Source organism: Sorex araneus, chromosome 3, assembly GCF_027595985.1.
Source record: "Sorex araneus isolate mSorAra2 chromosome 3, mSorAra2.pri, whole genome shotgun sequence".
In the NCBI taxonomy this organism is placed as follows: Eukaryota; Metazoa; Chordata; class Mammalia; order Eulipotyphla; family Soricidae; genus Sorex; species Sorex araneus.
This window is the reverse complement of record NC_073304.1, coordinates 24028100-24050031: the sequence shown is the minus strand read 5'-3', so window position 1 is coordinate 24050031 and position 21932 is coordinate 24028100. Positions and strand designations below refer to the sequence as shown.

The following is a 21932-nucleotide window of genomic DNA, read 5'->3' as shown; positions in this document are numbered from 1 at the left end:
CCTTGGCCCGGCACAAGAATTCTTTCCAGGGGACTGACCTTGCCCTTCCGGAGGCGTCGCACTGTGTCCGAGATGCTCCAGTCGTTGCTGTAATCCTGGGGAATTAGCGACACGTGAGTCCCACGGAGCGTGGGGTCAGAATCAACAGCACGCGAGCTCTGACCTCAAACCCAGTCTTAGTTTCTAAAGGGAAACGTTTTACCAAAAGTAACGGCTGAAAAAGAAGAAGAGCTGAAACGGCCTGAAGTTTCAGAAGCAACTGGAACAGGGTTGAATCACATGGCAAGGGGATAATGGATCAAGAGAAAGGGAACCAGTTGACAAAACTGGCAACCCAATGCCTGTCTGTTCAGAACTTCAGTGGCAACTTGTCACACGAGGGACTCTACAATCCGTTTCCTTTATGTACTTTATGTGCTTCATGGGAATAGGAGCTCCATGTATTTCCAGACAACACTGATGACCAAAAGTGTCAGAGGACAACCTTCAAGAGGCAGCAGAATGGTCAGGACTGAATCAGAAATGTAAAAAAAATGCCGAACAAATGAAATAAAACTGGGGGGTCTCCAAGCAGAACTCAGGAGGCCTGGTGGTGGGTGTGGGGGTGTTACTGGGGATTCTTGGTGAATAGGTTCAAAGCAGGAGCCCGAGTCACTGCTTGGGCGCTGGGGTCCCAGGAATGCTGGACCACCCAGTGGCACTGGAGGCCTCTAGGGAGGCACCTGGTCAGGGGACCATAGGGTACCGGGACTCGAACCTGGATCATGTGTGTGCTCTGCCTGCACCGTAAGCACTGTCCTATCTCCTGGCTCCAGAAAAGAGGTTTTCTGGTCTAATTTCCAACATTTCCTAGCTGAGACTCGAGGCAGCCCGAATGTTTAGAAATTCAGTTTTCCTATCTACAAAAGAGGATCAGAATACTTGCTCCAGAACTTGGGAAGCTCAAGCTAGGCGACATATGTCAATCACTTCAGACTGTGTACAGTGTCAGCCAGTAGAAGATCGAACTCACCCTGAACTCCCCCTTGGGCCGCCCCAGCTCGGGAGCGTAGCTCTTGGCAGTACTGTCCGAGAGAGCTGAAAAACAAGAGGCCACTAGTTCACAAGGATGCCACCTTCTTGCCGTCCCGTTCCCCCGCCACTTCCTTCTGACATAGAATTTTAGGACCTGTGGGCTCCCCAGGTATCTTTATGGCCCCAAGGAAGCCTGAGTCCCTCCCAGGGACGGGCTCCCTACAACATAGCCCCTGGCCTGAGCCAGAAATACAGCCGACTTGGTATCAGAACATTTCTCTAATAATGGAAACATGATCTGAGTGGCTAGTTACCAGCTGGACTTCTGACCTCCCCAGACTGTACCACACATCAGTAACACCTCCCGCAGCCATCGAGGGGCAATGCCTACCATCAGAAAGAGACTGGAAACTTCCAAGTCTACTTCTCCCTAAAGGTAAAGAGCACACGAGGGAAAAGGTCAGAGGGAAGAGGTCACCAGTCCCCACCAGAGTATTAGATACAGCGAAGGGTGCAGGATAGCCCTTGTTTATGCTATGTAGAATCCTAAGGCGTAGAAAGCATTTTAGGGGGGCTACAGAGATTGTATGGGTGTCCAAGGGTGCTTGCCTTGTACACAGCCACCCCAGCTGAATCCTTGGCACTACATGTGGTTCCCCAGCACTGCCAGGAGTGGTCATTGAGCACAGAACCAGGAGTATACTGTGAACACCACTGAATGTGGTCCCCAAACAAAAAATAAGATAAGCAAAAACCTAGGGGCCAAGGATGTGGCTCCAATGGTCAGGTATATCTTAACTAGCATGTGAGGACCCAGGTTTTCGCCTCCCCCAGTTCCAGGTGTGATCCTGGGTGTTGGCTCAGCACCCAGGCTGGAGCAGTGCCAAGAGGGGCCCCAGTCATTTCCCACCCCCAGCAATGCCAGTCAGTCATGGCCCAAATCAACGAACACATTAAAAAGATTTTACTTATTAAATATAAATAAGTAAAAAGCCTTTAGTTAACTTCAAAAATTTGGTGTGTCATGAAGGGGGGAAAACAAAAGGAAGGGAAGATTTTAAAAAATGGTTTAAAAATACACATAAAATCTAGGATTTTTCATTAAGCATAGTTTGGGGGTGCTGAGTACATTTACATCACACAGCCAACACCGTCATCTGTTTACAGGCCTTTTAAAAAAATCACCCCAAGCCGAGAGTCTGGACCCCTTAGACTTCCATTCTACCTTAAATCTAGTCCCTTGTCACGCCTCTCTTCTCTGCCTCTCTGAACCTGATTATTTTAGGTAGCATGCAGTAATAGAGGCACACGGTATTTGGCTTTCTGTGCCTAGCTTATCTGACTTGGATCAAGTCTTTAAGGTTCATTCAGACTGCAGTGTTAGACCAGAATTTTTTTTTTTCCCTTTTAGTGAATACATTTCCATTGCAGGTACATTTTGCTCACCTATTGCCCAGCCAATGGATGTTTTAGTAGCTGTTTCCACCTTTTGGTTATATGAACAAAGCCATTAGAAACGCTGGCTTTGGTATCGCTCCTTGGATCTTTGTGGTGGATGCTGTAAAGTGAGTATCTTTAGTACACTGGATCACAAGTGTAACTATCCTGCCACTGGCCGCTCTGTCTTCCATTCTCACGACCAGGGCCTCAAGGACAGGGGCAGGGAGGAATTCTGACCAAGGTAAGGGACGTCATCCATGTCACAGGGTCAATGTCAATTTTGCCCATCATGTTCTAGTCTAACCCCTCTGAACTCCCCTTGCTCCCAGTCCCCAACAGCTAGCTCCACCGAGAGGTCATCATCTGTCAATAATCTTTTCCTCTAGAGTAAATAAAAATTTTAACCTGTTACTCTGCAAAAACTGAAAATAACGAAGGTTCTGTTTCCTTTTAACTGGCACTCTTTACCTTTGAAAAAGCTGCTCAGGGAGTAGGTGGAAGCAGGTTTGGGGAGCTGTGCATAGGAGGAGAAGCTGTTTCGGTTCTTCAGCTGATCCCGCGTGTCGTGATTTGACCCGCTGTTACCCGCAGTCTCTTTGATGGACCATGAGATACCTGTGGGGCGGTAAAAAATGAAATCAAGTCATTTTTCTCCCAAATGAAGCCTAAAAGCAAGCATTCCACTGGCTGTAAAAGCTTTTCACTGGAGGCCCTGATGTTTGGCTGACACGGACTCTAAAAATTGAGGTAGGAGAAATGTTAGAACCAAAGAAACTAATCAACTGAAGATGGGGGTGGGGCTCAGGGGAAGATGAAAAAATGGGATTCAAGTGGCTGTCTAACATATGAAGAGATACTCAACCTGGGGTACTCAGGGTCTAATTCCTGGCTCTGTTTTCAGGAGTGACCCCTGATGCTCAGGGGGTCATATTTGGTAGCAGGGATTGAACAGGTATCAGCTACATGCAAGGCAAGGGTCTTACCCCCCATACTAACTCTCTAGCCCCAACGTGGCTAAGCGGGTCCCAGTCTTCCTCACCACTGCAGGTATGGCCCTGCCGATGCTGTGAGCTTTGGAAGAGAACGGCTTCCCAAATCGAGACAGACCGCTCTTCGGACCAGGGTAGAGTAGTGGCAGTCCCTTGCAGGAGCCTCCAAACAAGCCTTCAACTTCACTTTTATTTGTTTTAGGGGCACCCAACGGTGCTCAGGGGCTCCTCTGGCTCTGCACTCAGGATTTACACCTGGCAAGCTTGGGGGACCACGTGGGATCCTGGAGATCGAAACTGGGTCAGCCGCATGCAAGACAAACACTCTACCCATGGTACTATCTCTCTGCCCCCCGACTTCACTTGTAATAAAAGAAGTATATAAGTAAAAAGATACCACCAGACCCCGTAAAGAAAGGCAGAGATCTGAATGCCTGCTAATCCCCTGTGTTGGCAAGGCTCCAACCGAAACAGGCCCCTCCAACACTGCTGGTGGGGGCAGACTCAGTCCCGTGCCATGGAGGCCCATGGGGCAGTCTCGACTCAGAGGCAGATACCCTCTGCCCATGATGCTGTTCTTCAAGCAGCCACTCCAGATGCTCCCACATGGCAGAACACAGTTCCGGCTCACCCAAGGGAAGGCCGTAGGGTCGATACCTCCAGAGTGCAATGAATAAGCCTCCCCCTGGGAAAATCATTTTAATGATTATGGTTTCCCCCTTGTCAGATAAAGTACAAAATTATTGATAACAATCCGAACAACAAAAGACAGAAAATATCTAAAATTCACTATTAGTGGACTGGTTAAAGAAATCATAGTAAATCCATACAATTTACTTTTGCATGTTACTATTTTACTTATTACCGTGTGTGTGTGTGTGTGTGTGTGTGTGTGTGTGTGTGTGTGTGTGTGTGTATTGGAGCTATACCTGCTGTGGTAGTTAGGCTTATTCCTGGCTCCATTCTCAGGGGTCACTCCTGGTGGTGCTCAGGGAACCATATGTAGTGCCAAGGACTGGACTAGTTTGCTGGAAGCAGGCGTGTGTAAGTGTCTCAGGCTCCTGTATTATCTCTTCAGCCCTGTGATTCGATCTGTTTCGTTTGGGTTTGGGGCCACACTGGGCTGTGCTCAGGGCCTATGCCTGTGTGGTGCTCAGGGATCACTCCTGGTGGAGCTCCAGTGACCATATCGGGAGCTGGGATGGGACCCAGGTCGGCTGCATGTAAGGCAAGGCTCTACCTGCTGTACTAGCACTCCAGCCCCTGTGCTTCTATTTCAGAGAGAAAATGATTAAGCTCTAAATGATAAGTAGAAATTTGGGAAGATTGCTCAGCTATATTATCAAGTGAAAAAGGTATAAAGCTACCACTCGTGGAAAAAAAAAAAAGGTAAGTCTGTCTAACTTCTGCACATTTCCAAATGCAAAGAGAACTTTTACTTTATTTTTTAATTTTCTTATGATTTGGGGGCCATACCCAGGGGTTACTCTTGGCTCTATGCCCAGGAATCATTCGTGGTGGTGCACAGGGGACCACATGGGGTGCTGGGGATTGAACCTGGGTCAGCCGCATGCAAGGCAAGCGCCGTATCCACTGTACTCTATCTATCTCCATGCCCACAAAGAGAACCTTTAGATGGACACCTGGGAAGGGGCTGAAGAGAGCGACAAAGGCTGGCGCTCAGCTGCTTGGGGTGTGGGAGGCCCAGCAAGGGACGGGCACCGCATGGTCCCCCAAGCACTGTCAGCACTGATCCCTGAGCACAGAGCTGGAGCAGCCCAAGTACCACTGGGTGTGTCTGCCAGATCTAAATGAATAAATGGAAAGGAGAATACATAGGAAGGAGGGAGCACTGCTCGAGGTCACTGACTGGGGGCGGGAACTGAGCAGAGGCATGACCGTGTGTGGGAAGGAAAGTCACCGCTGTATGCCTTTGACACTTTGGGAGCTGTAAATCACATGACAGACAGCATCTCCAGTTTAAAAAGACAGCAGCCCCTTCAAAAGTACCGTAAACAGCAGATGGATTCTGCGAAGGTGTTAATGGTACCAGTGAGCAGCCAGCCAGTGGGACCTGCTGGCGAGAGCAAGTAGTTTTGCAGGCTAGTTCCACGCCAGCCCTTTCCCAGCGTGACTGCAGGTCAGAAGCACCTGACAGAAGCAGGGCCATCACTACAGTACCCAGCACAAAAGAGACCCTCCCTGGCACCCCCACAGCTCACCAAATCGGAATCATGTTCCTGCCAATGGCCTGCTGGGAAAACTGAGTGTTTATCCACCTCTCCAGAAATGACCGTCTCCCCATTTGCGAAAAGCATAACCTCCAATCCAGTCCATCTTTCAAAAATATTCAATCATTCTATATTATCCCAGTCACGGGAAGACACAGATCCCTAAAACTTAGGAATCTCGTTTTTCACAGACACCCCGAGGACGTCTGAAATAGCCAGCTGAGCACTAGCCCCGGGACACCCACCTACAGAGCCATAGGGAAAGTCCTCCTGTCCCTCACCCTCTTTTCCCCGCATTACATTTCCAGAGCTGGGATGAGGCACGGGAGTGCAGGCTATGCTAGAGGGAGCCGCTGAGGTCACCGGGAGAATCCCCTGGGGCCGCAGGTGTGTCCCAAAGACAAGCCAACACTCCTGAAGTGTGCTCATCTGGAAACAGTCTAACCTTTCCCCTTTACCTGACACGCACCGAGGAGTCAGACATGCTGGCGACAACCCTCGAAGCCGCCCCTCCACGGGCCTTTGGACTTACTTCCCACGGGCTCCCCGCTCCAGCTGACTCGCTCCAGGTCATCGTCATCGTCGTTATCCACGAAGTCTCGGAGGCTATTCACTGCCCGCTTGGACTCCTTTAGCTGCAGAGACACAGGGGACTTGGCCAATCACCGCTTCCTGCTTGGGCTAGCAATGGCCAAGCCCAAGGAAGAGGGCGGACAATTTCACCCCGGTCACGGGAAGCTGAGCCTCGAGGCATGTACCAAGACAGAACCATGTGTTTTAGCCAACACTGCGGTCCAGTGGCAAAGAGTTAGGAGGGATAGGAGGGATGAAAGCCACTTTTGAATGGGAATCATACTCCTGTCACTGGCCGGTTGGGATAACTGAGTTTATCTACTTCTCTGGAAATGACTGTTTCCCCATTTGTGAAAAGCAAAACCTCCAATTTCATCTTTCAAAAGTAATAAATCATATTTTATAATAAAAGACTTGGGGTTCCTGGGGAAAGAAATACAGCACTGTAAGAATGTAATGGGGCCAGTGAAATAGTACAAATATGTCACTTGCCTTGCATACGGCAGACCTGGGTTCAATCCCTGACATCCCACAGGGTCCCCCCAGTACCACCAGGACTGATTCCTAAGTGCTGCAAAGTATGGCCCATCAACCTCCAACCCCTGAAACCAAAAAAGCCAAAAACCAAAGCAAACCAAAACCAAACATGTAAAGTAAGAAGGCCAGGGCTGGTGTTTTGCAACTCCTATGTTCTTTTCTGAGTTCCTCTGCTCTTCTCGAAGGAGATTTTTCTAGAGATCAGACTCCAAACATTTCAGAGCCTTGTGGAGACAAGGCCAAATGCCTGGTTTCCAAAGATGCCAGGAATTTCATGCTGTGGAGGAAGGTGTGACCTTCAGCACTTGCTCAAGGAAGCCCACCTGAGAGAGTTCATCGTCTTCATCATCAAAGGTGAAAGCCTTGAACTTGGAGCTGTTCCAATACTCCTCTTCATCACCCTTTGTCCGGTTCATCTGGGGAGAAAGGAAAGCAATCATGGGTCCCTCTCTGGACACCTCCCGGAAGGAGCTCCAATGGGTCTGGGTCCCGTGATCCCAACTCACCACCCCCTGCACTCCCCCCAACTGACCAGGAATAGACAAAAAGCTTTGGCAAAGCAAATACTGAAGCTAAAATACGAAATTAGACTCTTAGATCTACTCTAACCACACTGTCACTCCTCAAATTACCTGCAGTCACTTGTTCCTAGGGGACGTATATTCAGAGCATTTGGGTGTCTCAAGAGATCAGACTGTTCTAGGATTGAAGATATTTCATTATTTATTTAGGGTTTGGAGGCCTCACCCAGCAGGGGCTATTCCTGGCTCCGTGTTCAGGGGTCACTCCTAGTGATGCTTGGGGTCAATGTAGGGTGCCGGGGATGGACTCTGGGTTGGTCACATGCAAGACAAATGCCATATGCCCCCTCCCGCATCCCCAGTACTATTGCTCTGGCCCCAGGTTTAAGATATTTTATAAGTGCAGAACACAGTCTCTCTCGTGAAAAACAACAGAGGTAAAGTATTCAGCAGAGGTATGTGTTAAGGTCATAATATAAGAAGGTAAACATGTTTATAAGAATGCAGTGCAAGAGCCAGAGATATTGGACAGTGAGCAGCTAAGGGGCTTGCTTGCCTTGCCTGCAGCTGACCCAGGTTCAATCCCTGGCACCAAATATGGCTTCCTGAGCACTGGCAGGAATGACTCCTGAGCAAAGAGCCAGGAGTAAGCCCTGAGCACCACTAGGTGTCACCTCTCCAAAACAAAAGAATGTAGCACAAACTTTCTTGAACATAATCAAAGCACGAACAAAATATAAAAATTTCTCTCATAGGGCTGGAGTGATAGCACAGCAGACAGGGAGTTTGCCTTGCATGCGGCTGACCCGGGTTCGATTCCCAGCATCCCATATAATCTCCCGAGCACTGCAGGAGTAATTCCTGAGTGCAGAGCCAGGAGTAACCCCTGTGCAATGCTGGGTGTGACCCAAAAAGAAAAAAAAATTTTTTTCTCTCGTATATTCAACATATATCTATGTAAGGTAATCTTTAGGTTCTGATATTTTTTTAACAGCTTCAAGAAATTTTATTGAAACCAACATGTAAATAGTATCACAAGGGTGAAATTCTATTTCAGCAAAACCAATATAACAATTCGGAATATATTAAAAAATATTTAAAATCAAAAGATTTCCCTGCTATACTTCATTGTATTAAACAAAACTAATCCCCCTGCATAGGATAACACTGGTTTGTCCTTTCTGCCTTGCCACAGGGAGCTCAGGTTAACTGGGTTACTCCCATCACAGTGCTCCTATTCCTCTGTGTTTATCTGTAACCTCTTTCTTTGTGCTCTGCTACCCCAACCTGTCAATCACCTTTATCTTCTAATCAGACTCTGTTAACTTATAAATATTGCTTTTCTCCTTAAGTCCTTTGCATAGTTAATTCAGAGCAATCTCCTTTTTGTATAGACACAGGAAGAGCTACATTAAGCTTGTAGGGTGGCTCTTCTGGGTATATATCACTATAGATCTTAGACTACAGTGCTGAGGCCAGATTAATCTTTCCTAACACTAGCAGGGTCCTAATCCAGCTGTTACTTTTTGGATCATGACAGAATTTGTCCATGACCAAGCTCTTAACTTATAGTTAAGTATTATGGTGCTTTGGCCAGGCCCATTTCAATGCCAGGGTAGCTCACAGCTTGCCTTGAGTCCATCCAGTCCCTCGTCGGGACCCTGATTTGGGGTGCTAAGAAGTAAGGCCAACTGAAGCTTAAGTCGAGAGAACAGATGCCCAGGAGTGAATATCATTCAGAGTCAATTAACTCCCAAGTTACAGAAGCACAGCATTAACTGTCTTTCTGTGTCTTCTATTGAGGTTTCAGGTGCCAAACAGAGAGACATATAAAGAGTTGATTTTTGTGTCACATTTAAGAGCTTTACCAATCATTTAAACTCTGAGAATATTGCAGTGACTGAAACTGACAAATATGAAATGGACATATATTTTGCTTCTGCGTAAGCTAGTGAGAAGTTGGAAAAAGGATGAAAACAATGCAATTAAATTCAACAAAATTATCCTACCTGTATCTTCAAATCATAATTAATTTGATTAAAGGTAAAAGTTTGGGAAATGAGAAACTGGTTAAAAAAAAGAATTATTTAAAACAAATTTTGGGGCTGGAGCGATAGCACAGTGGGTAGGGCATTTGCCTTGTACTCGGCTGACCCAGGTTCGATCCCCGGCATCCCATATGGTCCCCTAGCACCGCCAGGAGTAATTCCTGAGTGCAGAGCCAGGAGTAACCCCTGTGCACTGCTGGGTGTGACCCAAAAAAAGCAAAAAACAAAACAAAACAAAACCAACAAAAAAACCCCACATTTTGCTTCAGTATCCAAAGTCCCCCTGATAATTAATGTAAAATTAATATAGCATTGTGTTTGGGGGCTACATGCAGCTGTGCTCAGGGCTTACTCCTGGCTCTGCGAGAAGGGATCATTCCTGATGGTACCAGAGAGAGAACCTGGGTTAACTGCAAGCAGGCAAGCACTTGACCTGCTATCCAATCTCTCTGGCCCCTAAAATAATATTTTAAATATAAATTAATTTAAATCTAAAGTTAATCTGATGTATCTAAAGTCCTATTACCTAAACTCTAAAATTGGGTAACCTAAAATTAGATTTCAGAGTTAGAGCATGTGATTTTATGCTCTCAGCCCCAGGTTCAACCCTGGCACCAAAAGGCAACACCCTAGTATTACATGGAGTGACCTGGTGGTCTCCAGCACTGCTGGGACAGAGCCCCTGCGCCATCAGACCTTACCCATAGCCAGGCTGGGTGTCCCCGAGAGCAGCCCCCGGACACCCTGATCAAGAAGGCACCCTACCCCCAGAAAAAAATTAAACAGTAAAGTGATATTTCACTCAAAAAAAAAAACAACACTGTGCTGCCTTAGAATAATAAAAACTAAACAGTGCCCGCTAAACTGAATCAGAGTGAAAAAACTGGTTTAAGCCATTAACTCCTGAGGCCATACAGTGATTCTAGAGGATCAATTTGCTTTTCATTTTATTTCAATAGTATCTTTCTAACAGAAGACTGAATAGATTTGTGGCCACAACTTTGATGAGCTTCCTGATGTCAAGAGCTATCGAAATGGCATAGTGACGGTGGGTACTTTTCACTCTTTGCTCCCTTCCCAAGGCAGACATCACTAACCGGTCTCTACTGAATCCAGATATGGTTTAAAAATTCGGGACCAGAGTTGAGAATACAGTGGGTAGGGCACTTGCCTAGCGTGTGGTCAAGCTGGGTTCAACCCCTGGCATCCCAGATGGTCTCCCAAGCACCACCAGGAGTTAATTCGTAAGTGTAGAGCCAGGAGTAATCTCTGAGCATTTCCAGTGCGGCCACAAAACAAAACAACAATAACCAAAAAAAAAAAAAGCCCACATAAAATAAAAACCCTTTTGTATATTACACTGCAAGGAGTCAAAACCAAATTGTTTTAAAAGGCTGGCAGTCACAATGAAATCATTCCTTATAGTATGATAAGTGTAGCCCTAGGAATTAAGCACCCTTCCGTTCAAATTTTATTTTCTCCAATTCTGAGAGAACCGCGTAAATCATTTTACTTCTAACGTCTTGGAGAAAGCATCTTACCTCACAGGACTGCAGTGAAGAGTAAATACACCTCAGGAAACACCTAGCCCAGTGCCTAGCAAAAAGTAAATTGTAAATATTAGTTCTTTCTAGAATAGACTATCTTACTCCATTTCCTCATCTGTAAAATAGTTATAACGACAGAATTCTACAAGATGATGGTGAGGCTTACTGAGTCAGTTAATACCTGCAGAGCGCTTAGTGCAAGACACTAAATAAATGCTCACGTTATCTTTTATTAATGTCATCATGATACCAGAGAAGAAGCTAGGAAGAAAATACTTTAACATAATCCTAAAGGTTAAAAAAAAAAAGATTCTCAACCCCTTGGAGGCTCTTGCTAGCACTGAGGCGGGCACAGCATATATAGAACTGTCTCTGACAGAGGTATAGGTTTTCAGGACCTTTGTCATTATCAGCACCACCCTCTAAGACAGGCCACCATCATTTCCTATTTCCATTTCACTGATGGGAAAATGAGGCCTGAAAGACTGATGACCAGCGTGGCCTTGCTAAGTTCTCCTGCAGGACAGGTTTTCTGTCTCATGGTCGCATCCACTCTGGACAGCCACTACCTGTAAACATCTACAGGCACGGCTACACATCTGTCACTGTCACTGTCATCCCCTTGCTCATTGATTTGTTCGAGCGGGCATCAGTAACGTCTCTCATTGTGAGGCTTATTGTTACTGTTTTTGGCATATCAAATACGCCAGGGGTAGCTTGCCAGGCTCTGCCACGCGGGCTCGATACTCTCGGTAGCTTGCCGGGCTCTCCGAGAGGGGCAGAGGAATCGAACACGGGTCAGCCACGACTACACATCTATCTAAGCCAATAATCTGCCGGATACTCGTGGGGTTCCTGTTGAACCAAAGTCAGAGGACACTTGGTACCACCAGTACGTTAACTCGGACCGCCAAGTCCAAGAATCCAGCTTTTCAGGGCAGTGTCAGGAGACGGCGACAGTGTCTGTGACAGTGACAGTGAAAAAGCGTCCCCGGGACAATGTCAGGTACAGCCTGGGACAACTTGAGAAAGAGCTTCAGAGGGACTGTAACCCCCCCTCCCCCCAACGGAAAACTAATTCGCATCACTCCGCTGTTCACAAGACAAGGGAAGTCCAGCAGCTCCGAGGGGACAGATACGGAAGGAAAACAAGAAGGAGGATGCAGGCCGGGGTGGAGGGGCGCACCTAGCCCCCCACCCCACATACTCGCTCCCTGCCCCACCGCACCCCCAGAGCCCAGCCACGGTGCGGCTAGGGTAAGTCCCGCTCGTCCCCTGCCCCAACAGGCTGACTGAGACCAGGGAAGGAGGCTTAGACCCGACCCCCGGGAGCCGCGGTCGCTACAATGTGTCGGACGCCCCGCGGGGACGGGATGCTCGCTCCGAATTCAACGCCAAGGTCCAGTCGGGGCCCGAAACTCAGTTGTGCCCCGGCTGCCAGCCTAGGAATCGCCTCTTTTCCAAGTCAAGCCGGGGGTGGGGAGGTGTCTCAGGGAGCCCGAGAATAGAAGAAGATCAAGATGCGGGAGAGGCTGCGCGTCCAGCCAGCCGCGCGGGCCCCAGGAGGCCGGGACACCCTCACCTCTGCCACACCGAGCCCTCCCCGTCAGGACAACGCCAGACGCCTCGGCGGCGGCACCAGCCTCTCTAGACAGGCTGGGCGGCATCAAAAGAGGGCGGAAACGCTGGTGGCGGCGAGGGCGGAAGGTCAGGATGCCCGGCGAGAGCCCGGGCGCAAGCCATGCTGGGACTTGTAGTTTTCTACCGCAGCCCTCCGGGGCCACCCGCAGGGACGCGGGACTTTCGGACTACAACTCCCAGAATCCCCTGAGCCCCGCGCCGAAGGACGTTTCCTTTTCTTGCGACCTTCCGCGGTGCTCGAGCGGGTCAGGCCTCAGGACTACAACTCCCAGGAGGCTCCGCAGACAACCCCTCCCACCATCCCTTTGCTTCAGGGTCCGTGGAAACGGCCCGACGTGGGCTTTGTGCTCTCCGCGGGGCTGAGGCGTGGGTCTTGTGAGCTTTTGCATTTCCAGCCCCTTTGCAAATCACCTAAGAAAGTTTGAAGAAGACTCAGAAACGGCGAAGCGAAGGTCCCAGGGGTAGGGGGGGGTGAAACGGAAGTCCCCGGGGGGGGCCTGAGGCGGAGCCGGAAGTGAGGGCGGGGAGGGGGCGGGGGTGAAGGGAAGCGCCAGCCCGGAGCGTCTGCGCTCGCTTCTAGTAGTTTCCAGGCGCTGCCGGCGGTCGGGACCTGAAGGTCCGGCGGTGGTGGCTGTGGCTGCGGCTGCTCCGAGCTGGTGGCGGCGTGATAGGAGAGCCGATGGCCAAGTGGGGTGAAGGCGACCCACGCTGGATCGTGGAGGAGCGGGCAGACGCCACTAACGTCAACAACTGGCACTGGTGAGGGCCAGCGGGGCCAGGCCGCGGGGACGCTCCTGCCGGCCCGGCTTGCGGGGTCCCTGCAGCCTGGGCGAGACAAAGCCGCGCCCGGACCCTCCCACCGCCCCCGCAATCGGGACCCGGGGCGGCGGCGGGGGGAGGACTGCGTTCGCGTTCCCGGAGTCCGCATCCCCAAAGTCCCTCTTTTGCCCGCGTCCCCCCACCCCCACCCCACTCCGGTTCAGTGTATGGGGGGCCATGCCGCGGGCGGGCGCCCTGGAGTTGGGGTTCCAGGCGCGGGAGGACTGCACCTGGCCGCGGCCGCCGGACGGGGCGGGGAGATGCTCCGCACACACGTGGCCGCGGGAGGCAGTTAGCTCCCGGGGCGGGGGAGGGGGCGCACGGCCACCGTGCGGGGCGCGGGGCTGCGTCTCCGAGTTGGCGGCCCACGCGTGGGATGGACGCCCCGGGACCCCCCAGCCTGGTGCACAGGGCGCAGGCTCGGGGGGCGTTTTCTGCAGGTGCCCGGGCGGGAGGGCGGCGCGGTCGTGCACCCGGAACTGTTGAGCGGTGTTGGGAACTCCGGGAACTGCCGGTGGTTGCCGGGCGTTCCTGGCGTCTCTCGGCAGCACCACGCTTTCGGAGCCTGCATCTCTTCCCGAGGTCTGGCTGCCTTATCCCGCAGTTCCTCGGGACTTTGTGCTGGCTGCTTTCTCTATTTCTACTTTGTTGCAATTCTTCCACCACCGCCACCCTCCCCCTTCTTCTTTTTTTTTTTTGCTACTTATTTGTGCTAGTTAGTACTTTGGGAAGCTGAATGATTGTTTTTCTCCCTGCCCCCACGGCCTACCTCCTCTCAACACACGCCGAGTACCGGATCCGATTGAGGTGTCCGAGCCTTGGGATAACGTGTTCCTCTGGCCGTTTCGAGGGCACGCATTAGGCAGAGCATTGACAGCGCTGCCCGAGCCGGACGGCTCGGAACACTGATCAGAATGATTGGCTCGTTTCTTAAAGGGTTTTGCAGCCAAACACTGCAATCTGGTGGCTCCCTCTGCCCCTGACTTCCACAGCATGTACTCAGTTTTTCACTTAGTCAACTAGGCGGCATGCCACAGTGTCAGATATGACCAGAGCACCATCGTGCTGCCCACGGATACATGGATTCCACTTAGCGTCTACCACTTTCTCTGCTGCAGGTACCCTTGCTTGTAGCAGGCAGTGCGGTATCTGTAATGCAACATATGTTTCCTCTCCCCTTGCCCCCCCAGGCCTCCTCCAGCCTCAAGTACTCTCGCAGGTCTACTTGACTGCCTGTTTTCTGTGTTTGCAGGACAGAGAGGGATGCTTCAAATTGGTCAACAGATAAGCTGAAGACCCTGTTCCTGGCAGTCCAGGTGCAGAACGAGGAAGGCAAGTGTGAGGTGACAGAAGTGAATAAGCTCGATGGAGAGGCATCAATTAACAATCGCAAAGGCAAACTTATCTTCTTCTATGAGTGGAGTGTCAGACTCAACTGGACAGGTGAGTGTGGCAGGTGGGGAAAGAGGTTAAGTTGCAGGTTGATGGCTTGGTTGGGACCTGTGGCAGACACACTTAGAAAGGCCACCCCCCCCAACACACACACACACACACACCTCCTCAAGAGAGAGAGTGAGTGCCAAGCTCTTCACACTTAGAAAGGCCACCCCCCCAACACACACACACACACACACACACACACACACACACACACACACACACACACACACACACACCTCCTCAAGAGAGACAGTGAGTGCCAAGCTCTTGAGTGCTCTGTAAAAAAGCAGCCTTGGTTGGTGCACTTTCTCCTGGGCCATGCGTGACTGAGACCCCAATGTCCCAGGGTCTCATAAGTCCCCACCAGCAAAGTGGGTTGGGGACACATTTGGTGACCTTTTCAGACTAGTTACTTTTGTTCCTTGAATGATTTAAAAGTGGGTTTTTTTTTTTAAAAAAACTTTGTTTCTTCTTGGTTTTTACCTCTTTCCACTCTATCCAGTATGAATCTGGAATACTCCCCAAATACAGCTTGTAAGGCTTAGGAGCAATCTTGTCTTTCAGTAATTTTCCTGCTGTAACATTAGGAAAGATTCGGGGTCATGCAAGTGAAAGCTCTGGGGTAGATGGTAATTAAATTTGCTTCTGTGAGCCCTTTTGACGGGTGGGAAGCCGAATATAAAAAGGCACTAAAGCTGGACTGGAGGGATAATACAAGGGCTCAGGTGCTTGCCTTGCATGCTTGCCACCCAGTTCAGACTCGGATTCACCTTAGGAGTGAGGGCTAGAGGGAGCCCGGAGCACTGCTGAGTGTGACCCCCCCCCAAAAAAAAAAAAAAACACTTCCACAAAAACACTAAAGCTAAAGGAATATATGTCTTGGGCAAAGCATTCAGTTCTGCAGTATTAGATAAGTTCTTAAAGATTGCCATGTTTTGCACAGTAAATCCACAGAAGCGCAATGGGGGAGGGACAGAGCTTCATTGGTGACACGTTTAAAATTCAGGCACGTGGAAATTGGTGGCACAGTCGCATGCATATTAAATGCTAAGAAGCACGTTAATTCTCAAGGAAAATAAGGTGCCTTCCCTTGAAAAAGACTTGGATTTGACTTGTGAAAGTGGGTGTTGGAGGGTTATAGCTTGTGGATTTTTGTGAAGTAGTGAAAGGGAGGTGTGAAGTTGGGAGGTGGGTGTCCCTGGCACTGTGGCGTGGCTCCTACAGGAGTATTTGAAATGAGAAGATTGTGACAGGTATTAGATGTGTGCGTTTTGTGTCTTCCCATGTAGCTCTGTTCTTATGGATGGGTGTGTGTGTGTGTGTGTGTGTGTTCGCCTAATGTTTCTCGTGGATGAGATCACAAGCAAACGTGAAAGTCTAGCAGTTGCACTTGCATGTTTTCTAAACAAGTGTCCTGGCAGGACTGAGTTGGCTCTGGGCCAGCACCCTCCCCGGCAGGGTGCATGCTCGTACCATACCTCAGCTCTTCGAATCTCAGTAGTTCTTGGATGGGATGTGGAAAGACATGACTTCTGAGTAGGAGGGTGGGTTGCCTGTGGCATTGGGTCTGAGTGGGTAGGACGCCTGAGCAGCATCCCTTCAGCCGCAGAGGAGAGATGACTAAGACAGTGCATTGCTTTTCACAGGTACCTCGAAGTCCGGAGTGCAGTACAAGGGGCATGTGGAGATTCCCAATTTGTCGGACGAGAACAGTGTGGATGAAGTAGAGGTTGGTGCTTCCCAACACCTCTCCCGACTGTATCTTCCACATCCTCTTTCAAAGATGAGCAAATTGACCGTCAGGCCTAAGCATTAAATGCCCAGTCCTTGGGTGTTTTCGTGCCAGTGGAAGGTTCTCGGGCAGCTTTGCTTATTTCACTGTATCACTGTCATTCTGTTGCTCATCGATTTGTTTGAGCGGGCACCAGTAATGTCTCTCATTGAGAGATTTATTGTTACTGTTTTTGGCATATCCAATACGCACGGGTAGCTTGCCAGGCTCTGCCGTGCGGGCTCGATATTCTCAGTAGCTTGCCGAGCTCTCCGAGAGGGGCGGAGGAATCGAACACGGGTTGGCTGCGTGAAAGGCGAAAGCCCAACCACTGTGCTATCACTCCAGCCTTGCTTATTTAATACTTACTTTCTTTATTTTGCCTTTTTTGGGTCACACCCGGCGATGCACAGGGGTTACTTTTGGCTTTGCACTCAGGAATTATTCCTGGCTGTGCTCAGGGGACCATGTGGGATGCTGGGAATCGAACCCGGGTCAGCTTCGTGCAAGGCAAACGCCCTACCCGCTGTGCTATCGCTCCAGCCCCTATTTAATATTTACTTGGCTTTAGCTAGTCACCTGAGTTAGCTGCCTTTGCCTCGCTCGAGAGAAGTTGAGTAGGAGCCCTGGTGGGGACCGAGCCCAACGTGTGGCCCCTCGTGCATTTCCTTTGGGAAAGGTCAGCAGTTCTCTGCTTGCTCCGGACCCACCTTCCGAAGTGTGGGTGTCCCTCATGGTATTTACCACCTGCTTCTGGTCTTTCATGCAGATTAGTGTGAGCCTTGCCAAAGATGAGCCGGACACAAATCTCGTGGCCTTAATGAAGAACGAAGGGGTGAAACATCTAAGAGAAGCAATGGGGATTTACATCAGCACCCTCAAAACAGGTATCCCTTGAGTGTTATGTCTACCTTAAGGAGATAGTTTTTCGCCTCTCAGACTGATCGGGGGCTTGACAGTCCCGTTTTTGAGCAACTGGGAAAAGGTTTGGTGGGAGGGGGACATATTTTATCCGGAAGTGAGTCTTTAAAACCTGTGGAAGTTCTCGAGTTGTCTAATATATTGGCTCTCAAGCTCTTGAAATATGACAAGCCCACGTTGAGGTGTACTGTGAGTACAAAACACTAGATTTTTGAAGACTTGGTACCCCAAAAAAGTGGTCAGATAATTCACTAATTTTTTTTTTGTATATCAATAATGTGTTAAAATTTGATCGACTGTTACATTAAATACATTATTTTACTTTTTTTACTTTTTTAACGTGACTACTAGAAATTGTAAAAAAGTCCATTCAGAAGGGCCAGAGGCACGGCTCAGAGGACTGGAGCGCAGGTGTTGCATGCTGGAGGCTCAGGTTCAATCCCCAGCACCTCCAAGAGTAGCCCCGAGACCCCCCAGTGCCCCCCTTCAGCATTGCTTACCGTGACCCCAGATACAAATACACTTGAAGCTGGCATTGTCTTTGTTTGGGGCCACGCTAGGCGGTGCTCCAGGTCTACTCTTGGTGTGGTCTTGGGCGTTGCTCCTGGTGACGCCGTGTGACGTCAGGAACAGAGCTCAGCCTCCTGCGTACAAACCCTGTCTGCCTAGCCCTGATCAGCCTCTGCTTTGGGCAGTGCTAGTCTAAGTACTGGGCCCCCTGGAACTCTCACTCCTTGGTCACAGCCTGGACTGCCACTGGTCTGATTTTGCCCGGCCGAGTGGAGGGCGAATAGAATAGTCAGTCAGCTCTCCCTGACCGTTCCAGTTTTGCCGTTGTGTTCGGCTCTTGGTATTGGCCGACGGATCATGTCCACCACTGGGAACCGGTATAGAAAGTACTGCCTTTTGTCGGGGAACCAGCACTCGTGGGCTCTGACTGGCTGCGGAGGTGAGGCTAGAAAAGGGATTAAGCGTCACGCCTGGTGTCCTCTCCGCCTGTGCAGTGCGTGCAGGGCCGCTGCATTGTCAGCTGCCATCCCTAGCCAGCCTCGCGCACACCTACCTAGTGGTCCCCCCCAAGTTGGGTGTGTACTGTTCCCAGTCTTCTCTTGGCGTTCCCTCGCCTCCCTGTCTGCCAGAGACCAGAGGCCCAGGTGGAAAGGAGCCAAACTTTGGGCTTTCTGGTCATGACCTCATCGTGGGCTGCAGTGGCCATTAAGGAGTAACTTCCAAGAGCCGGGATCTCTCTCTTTGCAGAGTTCACACAGGGCATGATCTTGCCCACGGTGAATGGAGAGTCCGTCGACCCGGCTGGGCAGCCAGCACTGAAAACGGAGGAGCGCAAGGTAAATGGTGGAGGGGTTGGGGTGGGCGGCCTGCTGGCCAGAGTCAGACCCATGTGGCAGCTCCTCCATGCCCTTGAGCCAGAGGAGCTGGTAATGGGGCGAGTGCACATCTGTGGTTGTCCATCTCCCACTTTCAACATGGGTCTGTTTATTACGCTCAGCCCTGGCAGCTGGTGGGAGCCACGGGGCACTTGGGGTGCATTTAACACCATTAGGAGGTTGGGAACCCCAAATGAGTTTCCTGGGCCCGGCTTCTATCCTACTTCTCACCAGGGGGGTTCATGCTCTTACTAGAAGTCTCATCACTTCACAGAGTAGGAAATGATTGTAGGTTTCACCAGTTTGCAGGATGAACACACATTTTCCCGGAGCTGGAACTTGTTCATTAGGGGTCCAGCACTTGTTCTTTGGCCTTACCTCCCTTTTGTCAGTACCAGGAAGGATGTTCCGAGTGGCGTGGCAGGCAGCGTGGGCCGCTGCTCCCAGCTTTTCAGTCCTTCACTGGGCTTGTGATTTTCAGCGAGACTTGAATAGTTTTTCAGGGAATGTTCACCTTATGACTTAGGAGCCAAAAGTTTCCCCTAGCCCCTTGCAATCATTAGCCCTGGAGGTGGAACAGCGCGGGAGAATGAATCCGGTCCCTGAAACCATTGCTGGAGGTTGGCCCATCCCTTACTGACCTTCGACTGCCGCTTCCACAGGCGAAGTCCGCTGCTCCCGCCAAGTCCCAGTCCAGACCGGTCGGTGTGAAGATCCCGACTTGTAAGATCTCCCTGAAAGAAACCTTCCTGACGTCACCTGAGGAGCTCTACAGAGTGCTCACCACCCAGGAGGCAAGTAGGATCTTAGCTTCGGCCACTGCCCGCTGTGCTGTTGCAGGTGGCTGGGACTGTTAGAGTAGGTCCCAGGCCTGGTGACGGGCTTTCCTCAGCCAAGCAGAGGCGGGGGGTTGGGGGGGAGGCGTCACTCGCCTAAGAGGACTCTTTCCCATCGGTACTAGTTTTGGGTCATGTCAGGAGGCACGGGGAGTCATTCTTAGGAAAACAACAGAACAACTGAGCGAAAAGCTCAGTGGCCTGGGGCAGAACAGGACGGATCTTGAACCCCACTCACGGGACAGTACAGGGTCTTTGGAAGTGACAGTGGAGGCACTGGCTGTGAGCTGCGTGTGGCTGTGGGTCCCGCTCATCCTTGGGTCTGCTCCCTGCCTCTGTTCCACAGCTGGTGCAGGCCTTTACTCACGCTCCTGCAATGCTCGAAGCAGACAAAGGTGGGAAGTTTCACCTGGTAGACGGCAACGTCTCTGGGGAGTTCACCGATCTGGTGAGTACCAGCTGGCCAGTCCTGATGGCCTTTCTATCTGGTCAGGAGAATAAAATCCTCCTCTTGTTTCAATTCTGGGTAAAATGCAAGGCTTTGAATCTCTTTGATCACCCAGTCCTTTATTTATGGCTTTTTGGGTCACACCCGCTGATGCTCAGGGGTTACTCCTGGCTCTACACTCACAAATTACTTGTGGGGGTGCTCAGGGGACCATATGGGATGCTGGGGACCGAACCTGGGCTGGCCAAATGCAAGGCAAGCGCCCTACCTGCTGTGTTATCACTCAGGCCCTCAGTCTTTGTATTTTAAAAGAAGACTATGACGTGTGTGTGTGTGTGTGTGTGTGTGTGTGTGTGTGTGTGTATTTCCCCCCACCCCCCCTTTAGTGGAGTTAAAATTAGTTCTTTCTGGGAGCGAGAGAGTTCAGTGGGGTGGGTGTTTACCTTGCACCTGCTTCTAATTTCCAGCACCTCTTATGGGCCCCTGAGCATGGCAAGGTTCCTGTCGTCTCTTTCTCCCTCCCTGCTGCCTGTCCCCTCCCCCTCGCCAAATAAAACAAAAATCAGTTCTTTCTGGGCCAAGGACAGCGCAGAGCGCATGCTCTGCATGTGGGGCCTCGGGTTTGATTCCTAGAGCTGCGCGGCTCCCTGAGCACTGCAGGCATGCTGCCCTCCCCACCTCAAGCACTCTAGCAAACTCATACACGGGTAAGAGCTGCATATATTGGCGGCTTATGACGTTAGGTTCTTGTCCCCCAAATTTGACGTGCACACAGTTGACCACGCCCAATTTAGGAATAAGAGAATTTGTAGCGAATAGCAGCGCTGGGCCTGCTGCTGGTCGGCTTTGTCCCCGTGAGTAGTATAATCGCACGGGTCACGCGATGCACAGAGATCCCAGCGAGGACAGGGGCAGAGTCGTCTAATGCAAACCCAGCAGTTTTCCACCGCGCTCACTAGCCGGGCAGACGTTGGAAGATTCCTGTTACAGACTGGCCTCTTCGGTTATTTCAGGTGCCCGAGAAACATATCGTGATGAAGTGGAGGTTTAAGACATGGCCAGAAGGTGAGCAAGCCCGTTGGCGTATTGCTGTTCCTGCAGGGACGTGCTTGAGACGGGCACCAGGGCTCTGAACCCCGCCCTCCCCTCTGCCTCTCTCCCCAGGGCACTTCGCCACCATCACCTTGACTTTCACTGACAAGAACGGAGAGACGGAGCTGAGCATGGAAGGCCGAGGCATCCCTGCCCCGGAGGAAGAGCGGACGCGGCAGGGCTGGCAGCGGTATTACTTCGAGGGCATCAAACAGACCTTTGGCTACGGCGCGCGCTTGTTTTAGGGCCAGCGGCAGGGCACTGCCCCCTGCCCACGCATCCGTCCAGCCCTTCTCCCGGCTAGGGCTTTGGGACTCAAAGGTTGTACCATCCCAGCCAATAATTTGAGCCCCGGGCTCGTTCCCTCCACGTATACCTTGGGTTTGTGCATGTTTTCTGTGGGGTGGGAAGGAAAGGGTGATTTCTCTTTTATGTGTACATACGCTAAATAAAAGTAATTTTTAAAATGCACAGATGTGAACGCTGCATTGAGTGGGTGATGATATTAAGAGTCCTCTTGATGTTTTAGACAGTGGGGAAGTTGCAGAATGGCCTGGTGTCTGTCCTCAGTAGGTGGAGGTGTTTATAAGGCACACGGGCACTGGTCTGCCCCAGGCATCCCTGAGCCCATCTTCCTGAAGATGGACTCAGGGATTTGACACAGCAGATTGCCACCAGC

General features: G+C 50.7%; 2 protein-coding genes across 2 annotated transcripts in view; one reads left to right on the top strand and one right to left on the bottom strand.

Moving 5' to 3' along the window:
* VIPAS39 (VPS33B interacting protein, apical-basolateral polarity regulator, spe-39 homolog) overlaps nt 1-12591 on the bottom strand; it is a 33195-nt gene extending 20604 nt beyond the window's left edge. Inside the window, exons 1-8 of the mRNA XM_055132920.1 lie at nt 12483-12591; nt 10895-10949; nt 7108-7200; nt 6207-6309; nt 2923-3069; nt 1406-1444; nt 1013-1077; nt 39-95 (exon numbers count right to left, since the gene is read on the bottom strand). Coding sequence (XP_054988895.1) covers nt 39-95; nt 1013-1077; nt 1406-1444; nt 2923-3069; nt 6207-6309; nt 7108-7200 — 504 coding nt within the window. The 5' untranslated portion in view covers nt 10895-10949; nt 12483-12591. The remainder of the gene's footprint in view (nt 1-38; nt 96-1012; nt 1078-1405; nt 1445-2922; nt 3070-6206; nt 6310-7107; nt 7201-10894; nt 10950-12482) is intronic.
* A 479-nt stretch (nt 12592-13070) lies between these two features.
* Nucleotides 13071-21724, top strand: AHSA1 (activator of HSP90 ATPase activity 1). Its single transcript, XM_004610231.2, has 9 exons — nt 13071-13300; nt 14613-14803; nt 16447-16529; nt 17341-17458; nt 18750-18838; nt 19540-19671; nt 20060-20161; nt 21175-21226; nt 21326-21724. The coding sequence occupies exons 1-9, from the start codon at nt 13221-13223 to the stop codon at nt 21496-21498; spliced, it is 1020 nt and encodes a 339-aa protein (XP_004610288.1). The 5' UTR covers nt 13071-13220; the 3' UTR covers nt 21499-21724.
* The last annotated feature ends 208 nt before the right edge of the window (nt 21725-21932 follow it).